Source organism: Fulmarus glacialis, unplaced genomic scaffold (assembly GCF_000690835.1).
Source record: "Fulmarus glacialis isolate BGI_N327 unplaced genomic scaffold, ASM69083v1 scaffold2075, whole genome shotgun sequence".
Lineage (NCBI taxonomy): Eukaryota > Metazoa > Chordata > Aves > Procellariiformes > Procellariidae > Fulmarus > Fulmarus glacialis.
In genome coordinates this window covers 1-21,068 of record NW_009212200.1, presented here as the reverse complement: position 1 = coordinate 21,068, position 21,068 = coordinate 1, and the positions used below count along the sequence as shown (strand labels likewise).

Genomic DNA, 21,068 nt, shown 5'->3' with positions numbered 1-21,068 from the left:
ATTAACTTGCATGAAATCCCAGTCCCTTTCCCCTCTCCCTGCTAGAAATCTGCCCCATGCGTTACCTGTAACTTCTCAAACATGTCCACAGTCTCATAGGACAAGAGGGTGAAGGAGGGACATGGTAAAAGGGGGAATCGCTTCAAACCAACGAGAGTATCCGACTGCAAACTGCCTTCAGTGTCAGCTACGGCCCCGAGCTCACCTCTGCTGCGTTCGCGTATTGATCGCGCATAGGTCATAGGCAAAGGTCTAAGTAAAGATTGATTACATAGCTTATACCAGCCATCAGGTGTTGGATATAAATGGATTTTCCAAGTTTACTGTGACTATCAAAAGCTTGAACTCTGATGTGCACAGTGAAAGAGAGACACAGAAATCTCTGATTGGACTAATTAGCACTTTTCCTGCAGGAAGGCTTCTCTGATCTCTAATTGCATGTTCATTTCAGTCTTTTAATATCGCACTTGTGAGGCTCTTTTCTACTTTCTGCAGGTAAAGGGAGGCATGACCTCGTATTCTGTCACACATGTTGGTAGAGCAGCAGATGTGATGTCCGGGTTTGCTGAAGCTTGGGATGGAGCAGGAAAACTCTCTGCATTTACTCCAGACCGAGCAATTGCTGAGGACCAGTTCTTTATTTCTGGCTAGCAGGGCATTTGATCAAATAACATCCCAGGCAAGATGAAGTCCCACAGTTTTGGCTCATAATAAAATCAAGTTGAGTGGAGTGAGGGAGGATAACATCTCCTTCCATGGGCCTGTGGAAATGATAACCTGCTCACAAATATACACATGTCTTGGGAAGGTCAGCCTAGCCGGGCTCTGATGTACTCTCACAGCTAGCACGAAAACTGCAGGGCTCAGCTGCCAGCGAACCTGATTCCACCCTTCTCATAATTAGTTGTACAATCAAATGAAACCACCTAAGCATCTTGTTCCTTTGCTTCAACTCCAGAAGTCAAAGACCTCAAAAGTTATTGGCAGTTTTAATTAAAACTAGCTTTGAGATACAGAGCAACCTATAATGGTTATGGCTCATTCTAGATAATACTGTAATAACCCTCTCTCATATTAAATATAGCAGCAATATTGTTCACCAGAGATGAGGACATTAGCACAAATAATCAGCCTCACTGTCGTGGGGAGGGCACGAAAACCAAGAGGGGGTCTAAAATGATTGCATAAAAGGCATTTGCTCCTGAAAAAGAGAATATCCTGCAGCTCCCTGCCCTCTTCAGCGTCCTTCCCAGAAGGCCCCTGAGTCTCCGCAGATTTAGTTCAAACCCCCCTTGCTCTCTCAGCAACGTGCTGCCAGTGGGAGGCAGCTTCCAGGCTCCTGCCCCTGCCTGGGCACTGCCTGCATCCTCTCTGCTGGACGATCTCCTTCACCCGAGCCATTCGTCACCGGCACAGAGCTTTAGCAGGGCAGGCTGCAGGCACAGCAATTGCAGATGCGTCCACAATTTCAGCCCCGTTCAGCTTTTCTGATTCCAGGCCCTTGGCTCTGCCCAAGGGGTTGCAGTAAACGCAGGGCTCAGCTCACCGTTCACCCATGTTCAAGTAGGCTGATAAACATGATCGTTGCTTTGATGCATTTCAGAGCTGGGGGGCCGTGCTGCTCCAGCGGAAGGGCTTTGGTTGGAAGCCCATGAGGCTCTGCCTTGGCCTGGAGATGCCGAGAGCCACTGTGGATGAGCAGACCTTGCTCTGAAGCAGTGAAGCCCAGTGGCTAAGGGTGTGCTCTGCAAACCTTGACGCAATGCCTGGGGGACAGACAGAGGGTGCTCCAGTGAAACTCACCTTCTGCTCGCTTATAAATCTGCTGCGTGGCTGCAGGTAACTAAAGTTCACTCCTGTTGATTTAAATAGGAAATGTTTTTTTCCCTGGTGTAAATCCCCTGAAGTCAACACCTTCAAGGAAGCCACACAAGGACTGAATTTGATCCAGGGAAGTTCATTTCACAGTCTCAGGTGGACGTTGAAACTGTCCACGTCAAATGGGCCTTGCAGCGTTAGCCCAGTGCAATTTTATGGGGCAATGGAAAATTTAGTTTTTTCCTCACATGAATGACAGCCAAACCTGCAGTGCATTTTCTAGGCAAATATCTTATTTGATTTGACTCTGATTTGATTTGAAGAAGGCCTTTTGGGGTCAATGAAAATAGTCCATTTGAAGGAACTCTAGTTGAGTATCACAAGGTAAAGGCATCCAAGATCACTAATTTTTTTTTTTAAAACCATGCCTCTATTCTTTCCCAAAATAGTGAGCATGTGCATGGAGCTCGCTGAAACACGGTTTTGCTCAAAAGACCATTTCAGTGAAAAGAATTGTGTTTTTTTAAACTAATGAAACAAAACATTGCAGTATTTCTCCTTTGAGAAAAATAAAAAAATAGAACCTACTTCCTTAGAGTTCTTATTCCTTCTTCACCCTGTGCCTCTAATTAGATAATAAAGACAGTGAAAAAACACTGGGTTTGTACTCAAAATTTGAAAATGTCTTCACAGGATTTTTTTCAAACTTCTTGGGGAAATGCTTAACTTTCCAACAGATGATACATTCCTTACTTATAGAACTATAAGCTCCTGCTAACTTGAAATCCCTCACATATGAAATGCACTTCAGTGGCCATTCTGTTCAGGAACAGTTCATCCTTGGGAAAATATTACTGCTGGAATGCTACGTGAGTCCACAACTTAGAGCTGGAGATGCATTTAAATTCTCTAAAGAGGCTTTAGGAATTCATAACAGTACTCGATCTACCTTTGGGGGAGGTAATATGTCTTTTTTACACTGCAACAGCTGAAAGCATTAATTGGTTGATCTTTTCACCAACAATTCATTATATTTCATTATGTGCCTTTTATGTGTCTGTTCTGTTGCCCCTGTGCCTTGCTAAATATTTCCTAGCTGCAGGATGGCATCTCTGAAAGAGGGAGAGGGGCTCTAGCAGTTGCTCTGTTCCCAAAGAATGAAAGCAAAGTCAAAATTAAATGGGAAAACAACTGTCACCGCAATGATAATCAAACTGCAGACTGGATCAGCATTTTTCCTCCGGAAGCTCTGGAATGAGGCAAAAAGATGCATGTCTTTCAACAAGACAATTATGTTATAGTGAGACTGCCCTAATGTGTTCAGTAAGAGAAGCTGTTGTAAGACTGACTTAAATGGAAGTGCACAAGCAGAACAGGTAGCCTAAATGACAGTTAGGCTCTATATTTTCTTCCCCCATCTGGAAGACTAGGATCAGTGTGGTCATAGCGAGATGCAAGTGTAAAATCCAGATCTGGATTTCAGGTTCTCCCTCAAGAGGTGGAGAATATACAGAGGAAGGGGTTTGATTCAGGTTCATTTTGTAAAGGAAATGTATAAGTCTCTATCTTTATCTGTTCACTCTGGTTCCAACAAGTAAATAACCTCAGCCTCTCTGATCCCTGAGGAATGATGATTTACAACACTGGTAACGTGCACTGAAGAAAAATACAACTTGTTCCTGAAAACTGCTGATTAAAGTGATCATAGCAAAGTCAAATAACTCAGGGCTTCCTCCTTTTATCACTCATACCTTCTTTACCCCTTGTTACTCCATTCAGCAGCACTGCCTCCGATTTAATCTGCAGGAGGGGTGCTTGTCCGCAATGCTGATCACACAATTCAGCATTTGCAAACATTTACCAGTGCCAAGGGACTTTCTGGTAATGCTTTTAGCAGAAATATTTTTAAGAAAATGAATTGCTAAAATATGAACTTCCACAGAGACAGCACCGGGAGAAAAAAAAAGAGATGACAAAACCATAGTATCCGCTGCCTACTCACTGCAAAGTAGCACTGTGAAGGGTAAGAGCTATTGAAGTGGGAGGGAAGTACGGTCTGACAGATCTGTTTAGTCCTGTCTCATCCACCATCACTGCCACAGTCTCTGCCAGGAGTCTGTCATGGGGGAGATCCATAAAGGGCAAAAGCTACTAGTAATGGAATTGAGCATTCAATTCCCATTTGGGCTATTGCAAATCTTTTTCCTGGTCTGTCTCCCCTCTCCTCTCTGTACTGCCCTAGGAATTGGGTGAAATGCATTTCCCATTTTCCTCCACCACAGTAAGAGTATGTTATAACCTTCATGGAGAGCAAGGACCTGAGCTAGAAATTGAGAATCACAGGAAATTTGGGCTAGAAAGAACTCAAGAGTTCCCTCCATACTAGTGAATCTCCCTGGCCAGGGCAAGGTCTATATAATGCCATTCCTGGCAGATGTTTGAGAAGGCTTCCATTGATGGATGCTGCGTGACTCCCCAGAAAAACTACGCTAATGCTGCCCTCACAGCCAGTACAAATTTCCCCTCATATCTAACCTGAATCTACTACTTTGCTCCACCACGGACACTGAGAACTGTTTAGTCTCCCTATGTCTGCTCCCTCCACATGAACCACGCCTTTTGCTGGTGGGCTCTTCCATCTCCCAAACACCCAGCAAGGTCCAGTGACTGGAAGCTGGAACGTGACCTATTTGGATTAGAAACAGGGTGCAAATTCAAACAACACAGGCAGTTTAGCAACTGGGACAATTTACCACAGGCTCTGCTGGCATCTATGATGGGCAGTTTAAAATTAGGATACCGGATGTTTTTAAATGATCACTATGTTTCAAAAAGGAATTAATTCAGAAACATCCTCTACTTAGTGTTCACCCTGCATTACTGTGCTATATTATCCTATAATTGGTTGTTAGGTCAGGATTGCAACCTGACAGGTTCCTCTTCCTTGCCTAATTAGTGTTTCTTCCTCATAGCTCAGTGCGGGACTTGTTTTTTTCCCCCTATAGATCTCCATCTCCTGTGCACACCCCCTCACAACACACACTTATTCCCTCTCCCCGCGGCAACACTCCAGCCCTTCGCATGCAGAAGAGCTGCTGTTTGCTCAAGCAGGCTGGCACGAAGTTTCTAGCAAAACGAGCTGTTCAGCCTGACGCACTCGAGGCGGTTCAAGTGTTTCACACTTGGCAGCCCAGGCCAATTTGCCATTCAGATACTGTACGTTACCCTCCTGCCTCATCAGCAGCCCTGCAGTGACATGAGTCGTTCGCCTTCCCCTCCTCTTAAAGCGTGGACTTTCTGGGGCCGAGCCAACACATGGCACTGCGCAGAGGTGTGCCACGCGGAGACCTGGCTCTTGCGATGACAAATCCTCCCCTACCGTACGACCAGTCTGCTGCGCTACACCCCAGCCCCAGCACTTGCCTTACGTAGGGTGCGAGTTCTCCATAGCACAAACCCTGTCTGTCTTCAGCTGCGTAAAGTGCCTGTAAATCCCTGGGGCGATAGCCAAAACACAGCATCACGCTGGTCATCATGCAAATCTCTTATCTCTCTAGCACCCTCAGCTAGGCTCAGCTAACTTCCTCCTGTATTTTGGCCTCGAAAACACGGCTGATTTCTCATCCCAGCCCATGGTCCTGCTCTTGCAAAATCAGGCATGAAGGCCAGCTGAACCAGGCTCCCCTTGCCCTGTGAGTGACCACACACGAATATTGTACCAGGTCCTAGACAGAGCAGTACCAGAAACACTGGACAACAGAAAACTGGAACAGAAACATGAACAAACTGGAAGGGGTTTGCAGAAACACAAAATTAAACCAGACTGAGATGTCTGGCACAATGCATTAGGGAAGATTGAAAGAGCTAATCAGCGTAGCTTGGCTGAACAGCATAACTCGACAGCTATAGCCTGGACTCAAAGGAAGATGAGAAACTGCACCCTGGTAGAGGGAACTGGCATTAGAGGTAATGAGGCAACACTAGTTTGGACAATGAGAGCTATTTTAGCAATTAGGAATGGGATGTGGTACCTGGTTCAGCTATATCTAGACACAAACTTATAGAGCAGGGGAGGAAGCTTGGCCTTGCGATGCCCCTACACTCGAGTATGCCCCTACTTCCAGAGCAACCAGGGCAAGCACTTGCTGGGACTGCCTTGCCCTAAGCACCACCGCATGTTCCACAGTGTCTTGCAGGGACATTACTTGCCCAGATAGCGCACAGAGGTCTTTGCAGATTCCTCCTTAGGATGGCTTCAGGTTGTACATGGTGAGGCACATGTGTGGGTTGTTGCATTAAGGCTGGCAACACGAATGCAAGGAGCACAGCTCCCTGAGCACACAATGCTCTTCTGAGGACCACACTCCTTCCAACAGCACAGACATAGCTTACCCAAACAGCCTGAACCTTTGCCGGCCCTCGGGAGTAGGGGAATCTTATCAGATCAGCCTCTGATTTCCTCTGCTTCCACAGCACAAGCAAGTACGCAAAGAAGTAAGATGACATTTGGCTTCTTGCAGAGAACAGCAGATAATTTAGTGAGATTAAAGAACAGCCTCCTCTCCCACGGAAACCATCTCCGCATGGCTGGGCAGTAGCCTGGCTCCGCTGGAATGATGCTGCTCGAGCGCCTCTCTGTGGATCTGAGCTCCTCTTCCTCCCTCTCACAATCCTTCTCTATCCACCCACTGATTTTTTTTTTTTTTTTTTTTTTTTTTTTAGTACAGAGCCAAGTTGCTCCTATTATACCCAGGTAGCACCTCTGAGTTCACTGAATTTGGCACTGAGCTAGGAGTTGGCCCAGCCAGAACTCTTACAGTTTCATCTTTTGATGGTGATATTTATGATAGCTCTCAAGGCCTTTCTATAGTTTCCAGCAGCAGAATAGCTCAAACTGGCTCAGACCTACAGCTGCCTAGGGCTCACGGAGTGACCGGGAATGGAAGAATAGCTGGCAAGGGTATCATCTTTGGAGTAAGCAATCAGGTGCCTCTGGTCCTCTCCAGAACGTGCTGCGGAGCTCAGCATACAGCTCCATCACCAACGCACATGTCAACACACTGATCACACCAATTTTTCTGTGTCCCTTCAAAGAAGCAGGAAACAAATGGTCCCCTGCTGAAGTCATGAGTAAAAACAAAGGCTCTTCATCAGCCTCCTGCAGCTGCTTGTTGTTTTCCTTTCTCTGTGGAGCCTGCCAGTTCCTGGTTATCTTGGCCAAGCACATGATTAGGGTTTTAGAGCAAATTCAGACTGCGAACAAACAAGCACATCTTGAGATGAATACACACAAACTGGTGCACGCACAGTACATCTCACTGTTTAGCAGATATTGTTCTGCCTCTTCTTCTGATGCTAGGCAAGCCCTGCTCCTCTTCTGGATGGAAAGCAGAAGGGGTAGGATTAAGGGCACAGATCCCCAAGCCCTTTACACTTGCACAAATAGCAAGAATTAGACCCAGTGATGTTCAAGCGGCCATGTATTAGTTGTGCAGGCTCTCTGCAGTGCGGGAAGCAATGCAGGAATAGGAATTTCTGCCCTGAGTAATACCCTGTGCCCAGTTATGGCAGAAGGTCCATTGTTTCTTAAAGTACCACAGAAACAAAATAATTAAGTTGCTGTTACTACAGCAAGAACAGAAGAAAGGATCAAGGCTTATTCCTTGTTCACTTCAGTGCTGCACCGGGTGGTTCAGTTTAAACAGGCATTGAAGGTGGTTTGAGCAAACCTGCTTGACTTTGCACTGAAGCAGATGGCAAGTGCTCACACAACCCAGTATCAATATCCATAACAATCAGATGAGCTGTGAAGCTGTAATCTGTGGCAGATGGAAAATGACAGCACAAAAGGCTTTACTATGGCCCTCAAAGCCCTTCACAAAGGTAGCAAATAGGAAGGTTTAATTCAAATAGCTTGTCCTTCTCCAGAGCAAAACCAGGCATCTAGACTGTGAAACAAGTTGAATGCTTCTCCCCTTTCCTACCTCCACAAAAGACCGGCTGACTTGACTTCCAGGGGATGAGCTGAGACCTCTCATCAAAACTCAATCCAAAGCAAGACAACCAAGTTGAATGCTTCTCCCCTTTCCTACCTCCACAAAAGACCGGCTGACTTGACTTCCAGGGGATGAGACCTCTCATCAAAACTCAATCCAAACCAAGACAACTTGCTATGAAAAACTGAAATGGGACCTTGGCATGGGAGTGTCTACATAGCTCAGAGTCTGTGCTGAATCCCTGGCACCCTGCATTGATGCTTTGCTGAACCTTTGGGGTGGTCACGAGAGGGAGATCTGGAAAAAATACCACTCACCCATGCACACAGATTGGAGTGGTTGCTGGCAGATTTGTCAGATTCTTTGCGGATTAGGCAGTCATCCTGGAAGCACAATCAGTTGTAAAAAGACTGAGGCTTCCTCATGGATTTTATGCTCAAGAAAGCATGTTTGCTATGCTCGAAAATGGATGCTTTGGGTCACCTCCCCTAAAGCCCCTCGAGTTCCAGAGGACGCCTGCCTGAACAGCAACAAAGATGCCCAGTGCAAAAGGCTGTTACGCTGTCAGCCCCCGACTGAGCAATCAAACTCTGCAGCTAACATCTAGATGCTGCCAGTCTCCCACACGACTACGAACCTGAAAATACTGACCAGTGAAAGATTGACCAGAGAGCCTGCATAGTTTTTTGCCAAGTACACAGGGCAAGCTACTAACTTAATACACTTCTGGAGTAAGAAACAAGTACATGAATGCTTGGCCTTGCATTGCCCCTGCTAGTTCTTTGTCCTGTGTTGCCTGTAGGAGGGATGCTTCAGCTTTTTATGGCCTTTGACCAATGTGCTGGCCATGCTCCTGGCCTGTCTTTGGCTCAGCACACCCCTGACTTCTCCGAAACCCCAGCTTCTGTTCTGCTCTTCAGTGACATCAATTCTTGGCTCTAACACCACTTCTAGCCTGACCTTAACCCAGTGAGCTTATCTGCACATTTGCAGGCTTCAATTCCTAAGTAGTCTTATCCCAAAGCTGCCTGCTTTGAAGTAAAAAGAAACAACTAGACTGCAGAACAGCAAAGGTCAGACCTGACACACTCTGCAGTGTCACTGCTGCTTGGTGCTGCTATGCTCTGGACGATGCCACCTTCATGGCTGATTTGCTGCCTGGTTTGAAAAGACCAGGTCTCTTGCTAAGCAAAAGGATGCTGTTCTCTGCCCATCTGGGTCAGAGCAGAAGATGAGACACATTGGTGAGCCCCAGCAACAGAAGGACAGAACATCAGTCTGATGAAATGCCAGTCCTGTGAAGAATAAGAGACACTTACTGGAGAAAAGGCTTTATTAAGGAGTGACATTGTAACATACCATATTGCTGTGATGCTCCAGGTCTCTGGGAGGACTCAGAGATCCAACTCAAATCCTTAGCTGAGCCACACAGGGGTTGGGCCTGCCACCTCGATGAGAGGCCTTTCCTATCTCAACACTCATTCATCAGCAGCATTTGTCTCTGATGAGGAGGGGTTGAACCCTGCTGGGGTTAGGTAAGGAGAGAGGCAGGGCACAGATCCTTGTGGCTGAGCAGTGGCAGGCAAGCAGCTACTTCACATGACAAATTGCCCCAGGCTGGAAAGCAGCAGGATAGATTTGAATAGAGTTGCTGTCAAAATATCAGTGCTGGATCATGAGTCTGCAGGATTGTGATAGTGCAGAGCCTGGCCCTCAGGATGCAAGGCTGACTACGGCTTCTTCTGTCCCTTCATGTTCTGTCTCTCCTTGTCCATGGCAGCTGCTTGTGCCTGCAGCCGACTCCAGTACTCAGGCAACTGCTCCCTGAGTCCCAGCAGGCTTTGCTGCCTAACGAGGAAAGAAAAGGGAGGTTAAAACATCCCTGCTATTCCCCCGGCGCTCAGACAACCCTAGCCTGGTTCCCCCAAGGGTCCCTGGGGCTCACTACAAATTAAGCAGTTCAGACTTCTTGTGTCCAAAAAACCTCAGTGATTCCCTCATGCCACTCAGCACCCAAGTTTACTGCTCTTGACAGCAACGACTTCCATATTTCTCTTTGCCTGTTAGCCTCTGTAGACAGAGGTCTCACTGCAGTTGTATCTGCTCTGCTCTGGCTTGAGCTCTCAGTACCCAGGGAGCAAGATATCCCTGAGGTGATGTCTCTCCAATTTTTCTGGTATAAGGCAGACAAGAATCTCCTCTCCAGCTTTATGAGAGGGAGGGACAGAACTGGTGGCAGGTAGCATAGGATGAAACTTTTCTCCATTTAACCAGCCAGACAACACCACAGGATTCACCCTGGAGACAAGGAATTAGGGAAGGCTGCCAGCGAATATGTGCTGTAAGGTCATATCTGCACCCACCTGTTCCATTTCAAATTGAAGAATTAAGGCACAGTGAAAAAAACAAACAGAGTATCATTGACATGGATCTGGCTCCAGGTTCCCAAAAGAAATAATTCAAGGAAAAGGTCACCCAATAAGAGATGTCACATTGCCATCTAGTGACGGCATGAACTCAATGCATCAGCTAAGCTCTGACTGCAACCTCGGCCTGAGGGTGCTGGGGACCTTCTCAAACCGAGAAGCCTCCAACACAAATCTACTTAAACATCAAATGAACCTAGGAATGGAGGGCAAGAGCAAGGTACCAGGAGATCCCAGCTCTGCCTGGCTATGGGGTCAAAAGGAAGACACAGACACTTAAGTGACGATCATATTCTCCGACAAGCTTGCACAATCTGTGTTGCACAGAAGCACATTAGAACTAGCAAGTCCTCTCTACCTGGAATGACAAGACTGCCCCAGGCATCCTGACTTACAGCTGTTTAGTTGTTCTAGGAAGGACGGAAGGGAGAGGAGGAAGGGTTCTGGGTGGCTGTCAGGAATCCAGCTACCTGAACATCAACCTTACCCAGACGTAAATCTGTCACAGCGCACAGAAGAACCCAGAAACTCCAGGATGAGACCTTGCATGGACCTGAGCAACACCACAGCTTACAATAATGCAGGTGCACTTACCTATCAGGCAGAAGGAGAACCTTACCTATCACGTAAGAAAATGTTACATCTCTCAATCCATGGCAGGTTCTGCAAGGATTTGAGAGACAAATCTGGTTCCTTTGGGAAAGCCTCCTTCAGTGGGTAGGAGTTGAAGTCAAAAAGGAAGACGGTGCTGTGACTGGCTCTGCTCTGTGCCAGTGCATCTGCCTGTTGCTGTTTATCTCCTAGACAGAAACAAAACAGTGGGCTATTGCATCAGGAGTCATCCAATAAGAACTATCAAGGATCAGTGCACAGCGGAATGCACCCAGTGACCATGTATCTAAGACCACTCCAAGGTGCTACCCACCTCGAAGCAGCAAGCACCAATTCACACTATCCACTGTGAACACTGGCTGCCAGGGGGATGCTACAGCATGAGAAGGTGGAGTACTGAAGCAGAAAACAATCTGTGATGTGGCAGTGTTCATCAGGGACACTGTGCCATCCCAGGAAAAGACCAGGGCCTGAAACAGCAAGTTGACACTTAGAAATAGATGTAAAAAAAGTGAAAAGTATTTCCTGGAAAGGACATGGAATGACATTCAGGACTTCACATCCCCAACTACGATGCTGTTTTCTTTGCCTGACCAGTAGTCATAGGGCCACAGCAGATCAAGAACAGGCTGTGCAGGGAACTTGGACTGGAATTGCTGCAGGTTGGGATTGGAAAAGGGCAGCAGGGTAGGTTAGAAATTAACTAGATCCAGCCTTCTGCATGGCTGGCTCTGGCAAGCGGCTTTTAGTCCTTTTCTCCCCATGCCTGAAAACTTTTTGAGACCACTTGAAAGGTCTGGCTGGACTTCTGCTTGTAACTTCTCCTCACCATGACGTCCTCTCATATTTGACCTTGATGCCTGAAGCTTCATGGCTGAACCCCCTCGTCTTTGCAGTTGGACCTGTCCATGTGCACAGGGCCTCCAGTGCCTCCCACCTCAGTGGTCAGTTAGAGGACATGGGTGCAAGGGGATACTGAGTAAGATCATGGAAGACAAATCCTTTGAGAGTGACCAGCTACATACAGACCTGTAACTGGTGCAGGAAATACCTATGCTAAAAATAGTTGGAGGCTGGGAAAGGATGTGAGGGCAATACCATATCTGATTGCCCTGTTCTTTATCTTCTAGGCACCCAGTTACAGCCATTATTGGAAACAGGATCTTAGGACCTGTGTTCTCACCCAGTTCTTAAAAGAGCTGGCAGTAATACTCACTGCACTGGGGAATGCCGGGACAGGCACCACCGCGCTGACAGCAAGATTTGGATCTTCAGGCCTGTAAAACAGATTCAGGCTTATGCCACTGTTTCATGTACCTGGCACATACTGAGAGGCTATGATAATGACAACGGCAGTTTGTGGCATACGGGCTGGCATAAAGTTCCAGCCAAGCCCCTTCCCTATGGAGACAAAGCCTGCCTCCTCCTGGGCAGGAACCTGCAAGGCCCATCCCTGTGCAAACCTGCCGAGGAACTATGTTGGAGATACAAATCCCCTGCCTACCATGGAGGCATGAAACCACAGCCTTCAGAGCAGCAGCTTCCCCAAAGTTGACCCTTCTCCTCAAACCAAGGGGATAAGTGAACACAAAATTGATAGAAAGATGGCAAGAAATGTTTATTCTGACTTCTAGGGGGAAGTTATTCTGGCAAGGGCAGAAGAGAGAAGAAAAAAATCCCCTGGGTACCTGGCTAGACCCAGCTAGTTGAACATCATCACTGGAGCACTGCTACAAGCACTTGTGTTCTGGTGCATAGAAGAACCCAGAAACACTCCTAATTCTGGAATAAGCGTTGGATTTTAGCACTGGAACTGACTTCTAGCAAAACCACACTTGCTGCTGACAGCAGCATGGCAAAGCTATCTGGGTAAAAGCAGTAGAAAGTTCTCTACTTCACAGAAATCTGGGGCTCCCTGCTGGACCTGACCACTATACCACATGGTTTCTTTGGCTGCAGTGAGGCCTATCAGAGTTTACTTCACCTGTCTGCCAGGAGCATGATGCTGGATTTCCCAGCGCTGGGTGCTTTCACCAAATAGAAAGAGCTGTCTGTGCATAGCACTAGAAGCTGCACGATGGGACAGGCAGGATCTATACCAGGACAAGGTGTCTCATCGCTGGCAGCTGCAGAACTCTGCAGGAAGTGGATACTACGGATGAGACGTTCCTCTAGAATGGCAGTCACAGACAGTGGGTACCCTGGGAAAGCAGGGCGGAAAAAAAAAAAGAGACAGCGGTTTAGGAAGAAAAAGGAACTGGCAATTTATCCAAGGAAAGCTTGGCTTGGACTGTGGCCTGCTCAGGAGCAGCAGCCACCAGAACAATCCTGATGGCAAAAGAAGATTCTTCTGCCAGGAGAATCCCTGCATCATGGCAGGATGACACTAGCACCGATAGCAGCCTGGACTGTGATGCCACAACAGCCTCAAAGATGACCTGAGGGTGCAGTGGCAAAGCAGTGACTGTCACTGTCTCAGCCTCAGGACAAGATATTCGTCTGTCCTCGCTGCAGCAGTTCACAGCCCCCACGTTGCTGTGGATGGGAATGGCTCTGCAAGGGCTAGGGCAGTCACGCTGCATTGGCAACTTCTGGGCAAGCATCCAATGAACAAGTGAGTGTCCAAACTATTTTCAGATTTGCTTTCAGATTCACTGCCAGTCCCTTGTTCACACCAACCCAAAGCCTCAAACTCCTAGAGAAGGGAGCAATTTATCCACAGTGATCCCAATACACAGTCCCAAAGGGCAAGCTCACCTAGGTGTTTATCCCAAATAGTTATCGTTGCATCTTCACATGCCAGTGCCAGGTACCTGGAGCAGGAACTGACAGCCGAGCATGCAATTGGAGCTGCACATGGCCACACAACATCAGGTTTCGGATCAGAGTCTAAACAGAAGGACGTGAAGAGAGACAACTGTAAGAAGGTGCAGAGCATTCTCTCTCGTGGTACTAGCATCCAGTTTCCCAATAAAACATGCACCCTTCTGCAGTCTGCTGCCAGAGTGGCTTCACTAAAAATACTGCCAGCCTGTGCAACATGGACCCCCATAATCCAAATGCCAGCCTAACCCACAAGATGTGAGGCAGCTCTCCTCCCCATTCATCATTTCCCTGAATCATGAAGATCCAGCTGCATGACAGCCACTGGCCACTGAATGATCCCACTCCCCACAGAGTGCTCTGCTAGAGAAAGCAAGACTTTCTTACCCACTTTCTCCTTGAGTGGACAGTTAAGTAAGTACAAGCAGAGATTGTGGCTTCCATCCCAGTGCACACTGATGCCAGCTGGAACATCTGGTACAGAGAAGGGAATGACAAAAGAGACAAGAAGACTAGGGACAAAGAAAGAAACAATCCAGGACACCAAAACACCATTAGAAAGCTCTCATTAGAGCTCTCACGGTTTCCCTGACGGGACTCACAGAAACTCTGCTCACACAGGAACTAAACCAGAACAAACTCTCCCCTTGTTTGTTATTTTTATCTTGCCTATGTGCCTCTTCATCTTTTTTGGTGTTTTGGGGAGGGGTTGTGGGTTTTTTTAATTATGGAGCTAAGTTTGTTTGACACCATGCTGGTAACTGACTTATAAGTCTTAGGGCTGACATTTTTATCCAGGCTTATGTCCTTGGAGATGGAATTTATACAGTGAACCCAAGCCAGAGCCATTGAGCTCTAACTGGAGCTCAATGTCATGCAACGATGTGCTTCATAGGTTAACAGCTTTTTGCCCATTTGGATTACCTGGCTGTACTTTCATTTCAGGCCCCACCTGTAGGATCCGGCTAGGCAGGAGAAAATGAAAAGTAGCATGTCTGAAAAAAAGGAAGAAATATATGTAAAAGAAAGGCTTTGATAAGTAGGCAGCACTGTTACAAGACCTCCTGCCCTGAAGCTTTGGGATGAAGGAGGCAAAGCTAAGACAGAGGTTTCCATCTACACTTGAAAAGTGCCCTGTGTTGATGTCTCATGGACTGAAATCCTGGTTGGTGCTCCCACTCACCTGGGGATCTCCTCCTTGCTCTCTCTCTCACCCTCGACCTGCAGATACTCCCGATAAGTGCTGCGGAAGATTGCTTCCTGCTGCTCCCACTGGGAGTCCTTGATTAGGTGATTGTACCCCAAGCCAAGCATGCTCCCATCATCCACTTTCTTCAAGGCATCCAAAGGGCTTTTAAAACTACTGCCTGGATTGGGAACACAAAGGGAAAAGGCAGAGCCCTGGAGGAACAGACACCACGGAGAAGACACCATGGAGTGCTCAGAGGCACTTTGACCATCCCTCCTTCAGGGTGGCATTGTCTTGAAGAGAGACACACTGCATCTTCTGTGGGACTTTCCATATCACTAGCTCATTTTCCAGTATTTAAAGGCAGGGACTAGGGCAAGTCATCTGAGGACCCAGCTCACATTGCCTTTCTGTGACATTCTCCCTAACAGTGTCCCAGCATAAGGTCTGCTCCCTCCTCAAACTCAGCACTTTCCTCTGAATCCAGGACTCAGAGTGACAAACTAGGGGTGCTGTCAAGTTGCTAGGGTCTAGGAAACAACCTCCTCCTCCATCTCTGATGACAATGAAGCCAAGGGCGTATGACACCCACTTCAAGACACTCTGAAGTATTTTGTTCTAACAAAGGTGACACGTGAGATGGTCGGGTAAGAAGCAACTCCCACTACAGGATTACATGTAACTAAAAAGACAGGTCAGGAAGGGACCAGGGAGCACATTACTGAAACTTTCCGACCTGTTCTGTAGTCATAAGGGCCATGACTCCTTTGTCACCTGAAGGAGTCTGCAGGTTGCAAGCACAGAATCAGTCCTGACCTGTAATGGGTTTGGGTGGCTTCACTTTCAGCAGCAGCACTGGGAGACTCAGCTTTGCATCAGCTTTGTTTGCAGACACAGCAGATTCCTGCAATAGAAAAATGTCAGCCTGAGAACTGTGTTGTGCCCTACGCTGCTAAGTTTTCACCTGTTCATGGGAATCAAATGCTTCCTAAAGGAAGTGTATGCAAAGGTTGGCTGACACTGCCTAGGGGATACTAGTTTTAATCTCATTCTTCAGGCCAAAACACAGAAGCTTGAGCGAGGTCACTATTTTCTCAATATTACAAAGGATGTCCTGCCCAGACACCTCCTGCCTTTGTGTCCTAAATAACCTCCACTTTTGATTTTACTAATCTCTCTGAATTACTCTTCTTGCAGCACAGGCCTGGGTGGGGCACAGCAAGGCTCAGAAAAGAAAAGAAAAAAAAAAAAAAAGCAGGACTAAAGGTTGCAGAGTGCTGATGAATACAAGAACTAGATTTTACTTCAGAGAGCCCAGGACTGGAGGAGGTCACATATGTGCTTGGCTGGGAATAGAAAATTGTAACTGGGGACCAGCACCGGTGTCCCCACCACCACCACCACCCCACCCCACACACACTGACACTTGGCTAAACAGAAAAGGTCTGGCTAAATAATCAACCATGTCTGAGCAAGAAGAGGCAGGAACTTGGGTAGTTTACATGGAAACAGCAAAGAGGGAATGCCTTGGTGTTTACTTTTGACTTGGCTAAGTTAAGGGGGATGTTTGCCCTGAAGACAGGGCCAAGAAGCAGCTCTCTCTTAAATGGCCAGGAAAGTCTTTGCTGAAGGAAGAAGGAAGGGTAATGAGGCAGGTATCACAGAGGGTTAGCTGGAAGTGCTGGGCTGAAGGTGCCTGTGTGTTGAGAGGTGAAATCTAGCAGGGCGAAAGCAATGCAGGAGAGGGTTAAGCACTGACTCAGCATTTAAAATTCCCCTCAGGACATTCATTGAGGCCAGTTACCATCTCTGCAGAACCGTCTCCATGCAGCTCCAGACTTTTCTGCCAAAGAACCAGAGGTGACAGTGGTTAGTGCAAACAGGCAGAGACCCTGCCGTGCTCACGCGGGTTCAGCCATGACTCCACCAGGCTCCTCTTGTAGGTAGCCTAAAACACAAACCCTGGTTCAGGACCAGACTCCCAAGTGGAGGTATCAGGCCCTAATTCCCACTCCCCTTCACCTTCCCCCAGTAACATAAGGGAGAAGCCCTGTGGGAATACCCTTACATAGGGCCTCCTCAGATGGGGCAATACTGCTGGGAAAGGAGCTGCCAGTTTCAGGGAGGGGCAGCAGGAACGCTAGCCCTGGGACCAAGGAAACCTGGTTGGAAAGCCTGTCTTGGGAGAGTAAACATGTCCCAATAACACAAAGGCCTTATGAAATGTGGGATGGGCGGCTGTAGCAGCTGTAAAGACACACACTCCATCCCCCTGGGCCGTCAGACTTGTTCAGCCTGTATCTTGCTGTCACTGTCTGCAGGAGTAAGGCTTGGGGAAAGACCTGTAGGCAAAAGGGTATAAGAAAAAATAGCACAGTGGGAGATGGAACAGTTTTGTACCGCAGATGTGCAGCTTGACCGCCTCTCCCTGCAAGCCAGCCCTGCTGCAGCTCCTGGGCTCTTTTCCATCTCCTTCAGCCAGGAATCCTTAGGCAATCGGTAGATCTCCAGCCAAGGTTTTGTGCTGTCTGCATTGGGAAACCATGTTGAGCAATTGAAAATGAAGAGAAAAGGTCTTTCAAGCAAGCAGCCTCTGTTATCTTATATCCTTAAAAGAAGATTTGGATATTTTTTGAAATACAAAATCCCTGTGAACTCCATGCATCCCACCTCTCCTCCCTTACTTAAGGCTTGACATGCTTGACTGACATCTCAGCCTCTAGCTCAAGTCCTCAAGGTCCCACATCCACTGAAGAAATACCATGAAACAACTCAGTCAAAGAATTTGATCTGTAGCCTCTGAGGTAAAGTAGAAAATGAGACATGGTCTCACACTGGTTCTGTGCAGATGTTACATATCTCATTCTCAGCATATGTCCAGGCAGATTCCACCAAACATGGGTCCAGAAAACCTGCTAGCAGCAAATAGGTTGACAAAGGTAGCTGCCATGAAACAGAAGAATGTTGTAGCAAGGAGTTTGTTGTAGTGTTTTTAAAGGCTGTCTCTATGCTGTCTGGCTTATGTCTGCAGAGAAAATTCTTCAGGTCTACATATTTCCAGTGTAAAAGTGAGCCATAGCAGACCAGAGGAAGAACTGAGTTTGGTACTTCTGGAGAGAGGAGGGAAACCTGCTTTCCCTGAGCCTTCGGGGAGCTGGGAACTGCACTGACCAGTTCCAGAGAACTCACTTCTGGGATCAGTCCTGATCCGTATCAGGCCTTTTGGAGAGGACAGGGGGTGGCAGGACCAGCTCTCTAAGCTGGAGGAGGGACTGTGAGGGTTAGGAACAGAATCCCTGGGAACGCAGAACACTTGGAGCATTTTAAAAGCATTGCTGCTGGCCCTTCTGCTAGAACACAACAGCCGTCACCCAACACACCATGTTCCTGCACTTGCCTTGCAGCAGAACTCCTGCGTAATCACCTCCCGGGGAGAGCACCACCTCCACACAAGTACTTCGCTTGCTGATATCCTCCTGCCAAAGAAAAATGGGCTAGCATCAAAGCAAGATCACCCATTCAGAGTGCTCCATGGCCTTACACAGTTCTCAACCGGGTGAAGGCCAGACAGATTGTTGGAAGAACAGGAATAAATATTGGGCAGCACTCTTGGAGTGCTGCTGCCCATGACAGAAATTCCTGAGGGCAATTAGTGCTCCTCACAACTGATTACTTACCAGCCTGTGCCCAGCCTCTATGGAATTAACTCAGTACTTACCACTTCATTTAGGACTTTAACGAGTAGGAAGCTTTCCTTGTGAAAGCAGAAGAGCCAGACTAGTCCTGGAATAGAAATACAAAAGTAGCAGGAGAAGGAGGAGAAAAGTGAACAGATGGTAGCCGTGCTCTTGGGAGATGGCTGTTACAAGACGTGCAGGAGAGTGAACAGGACTACATTTTTTCCTGGGCTCAAGGAAGAACATCCCACTGCTTCCAGCACTAAACTTTTCCTGTCTTCCTTATGTCAGCACCAGCAAACATTCGATTGTACATAGAGATGGATAAGCCAGTTTGAAAAGTATCTCCACCAGAATTGATAGGTTTCAGATGAATCAACAAACTAACTTATTTACCACAGGGCTGTGCAATTACAGGTGCAGAAACAAAGCACGGGTAGGAGGTAATACCAAGCAATGGTTCTTTCTGTCCAGTCCAAGGTGTTCCTAAAATTTACTGTGCTTCACCCTCAGCTCTGTACCTGCCTCTGCTGCTCCAGAGAGGACACCAAACCCACACCCTCTACTAATCAGAAGGCCCTAGGGCCACTCTGCCACCCTACAACCTGTTATCTAACGCCCTCTTTGCAGGGCTTTCTAGGAAAGCTGTCAGCCATTCTAACATTCCTCCTGATTTAGCATTCTTCCATAATGCAGCTGCCAACTCTTCAGCTCCAGAGCACATCTATCCCAGGTAGGTCAAGGAAATCCACGTCACACTAACCCATTTCATCCACAGCAAGCAGGACGTGGCGTTCATTCCCCAAATCCAAGGCATGGATGGCACAAATCTCCATCTTGACTGCATCCCAAGCACAGACCTCCTTACAGTCAGACACCTTGAAGGCAGCCAGACCCACGGACAGACCGACAAAGATGTATTTTCCAGACACTGCAAGGCAATTGGCTCTTCCCGTTACCTACCAAGAAAGGGAAAAGATGAGTGTACCCAACTGCTTCCCCAGTGGAGGATACATCAGCCATACTAGCAATATACTTTAGCCTTTCACCAACAGAAAATGCTGATTTATTCTACAAGGGAAAAATTTTTGCATGAGCTTTCATCAGAAGAGCAGGGAAGGGGCTCTCATCTCTGTCACAGAGACTGTTCTGTGTTGGGAATGAGAAAGTTTGCTCCCACCTTTCGCCTTCCGATAAACAGAAGGGGCTTTAAAGGCCAAGAACTCAGGAGCACTCAGCCCTCCCACCGCTAACACAGAGCTGCAATGGGATGCTGCATTCCTCTGGGCAATTGCAGAACACCAGCAGATGCTAGCGTATCTTCCTGGAAACGTCCACCTAACGATGAGGAAGGCAGCACTGCCCTTCTGCTCACAGTGCTCCCATTAGGGTATTCACCATAACACAGAGCTGAGTTTGCCCATTTATATGCTGCTGACTAATTACCTTCTCCTCCTCGGCAAACAAGGGTGGAGCCAGCCTGAGAAGCAGAAGGTGAATTTAGTGCTGTTTAATATCTGCTTCTCTCTTTTCAGGGAGGTGTGATAGTTGGGTGGGAAGCAGAACCTGTCAGACAAGCTTAGAAGCTGCAGCCTTTTGAAGTGAATCAGTGAGATGGTGGTGGATTCTGAAGAAGGTGATGAACAGAAGAATGTAAGATCAACTGAATGGATATTCTCTAGAAAAACTGCTATGGTGATTAACGCTATCTCTGCTGTGAGGGGCTCTGTACCTGGAATTCAGCTGTAGGAAAGCATTTTGTGGGCTGGACCTTCAATTTTTGCGCTTCTCGGAGCATCTCCCTTCTTTCAATGATTTCCACAGCATTCTCAAAAACCAGCATCACCAGTTTGTTGATCATCCTGAAGGGCTGAGGCAAGGCATCACGCTTTCGATCGGGATCCTGCAGGAAGAAATCTTCCTCGTCATCCTTTAGCCAGTCCTTTTCAGATGGTGGAGGAATCTCCAGGGGATGCTTCCGGATATACACAGCCATGGCTCTGCCCTTCCAGATGCAAAACACACCACAGATGCAGGAATCACAGTAGATGCAGAAGAACGAAGAATCGTGCAATATCTACTTTCATGAGGTAATGGGGGAAAAGAAAAAGATGATTAATGATCTCTAAGAGGGAAGGGGGGTTCCTTTCAGTAGAGATAGCCAGAGCAACCCTGTTCTATATAGCTCATTTCTACTTGCTGCATCACCTCTGTTACTCAGGGGTTTTGTCCTGCTCTGGAAATATCAGCCACACAGGCATCTGTAGGCTCCTACAGAAAAAGGGAGTGTAAAAGCTTTGGCACGAGTTTGTATAAGAATTATGACAAAGCATTCAAAAATATTAGCTCGTTCTTTATTGAAAGAGCTATTCGGCCTGGATAAAATCCCAACAACTAATTAGGAAAGCAGGTGATTTCACTGGAAGTTATAAACTTCATTTCCAAGCCACCGGGTGCTTTCTGAGCTTCCCCCTCGGGGCCGGGGCAGCTCACGTCAAAGCCGAGCTCACGGCGGACCCACCTCCAC

General features: G+C 47.4%; 1 protein-coding gene across 1 annotated transcript; it reads right to left on the bottom strand.

Annotated features, from left to right (window-relative positions):
• Window positions 1-9,544: 9,544 nt before the first annotated feature.
• Window positions 9,545-20,537, bottom strand: WDR93 (WD repeat domain 93). Its single transcript, XM_009577775.1, has 15 exons — window positions 20,274-20,537; window positions 19,305-19,500; window positions 18,583-18,647; window positions 18,262-18,340; window positions 17,265-17,392; window positions 15,681-15,768; window positions 14,859-15,042; window positions 14,600-14,670; window positions 14,063-14,149; window positions 13,610-13,741; window positions 12,837-13,053; window positions 12,069-12,129; window positions 11,166-11,322; window positions 10,860-11,040; window positions 9,545-9,662 (listed from the first exon to the last, which is right to left on the bottom strand). The coding sequence occupies exons 1-15, from the start codon at window positions 20,535-20,537 to the stop codon at window positions 9,545-9,547; spliced, it is 2,028 nt and encodes a 675-aa protein (XP_009576070.1).
• Window positions 20,538-21,068: the final 531 nt, after the last annotated feature.

What these genes read in the sequence shown, in the direction of transcription:
- WDR93 (XM_009577775.1), bottom strand. Translation starts at nt 20,537, where the DNA reads ATGGCTGTGTATATCCGGAAGCATCCCCTGGAGATTCCTCCACCATCT. An exon ending in TTCCTACAGCTGAATTCCAG is followed by an intron (nt 19,501 to 20,273) that starts GTACAGAGCCCC and finishes CTTTCTTGGTAG; the next exon opens with GTAACGGGAAGAGCCAATTG. An exon ending in GGTCAAGCTGCACATCTGCG is followed by an intron (nt 15,769 to 17,264) that starts GTACAAAACTGT and finishes TTTCTATTGCAG; the next exon opens with GAATCTGCTGTGTCTGCAAA.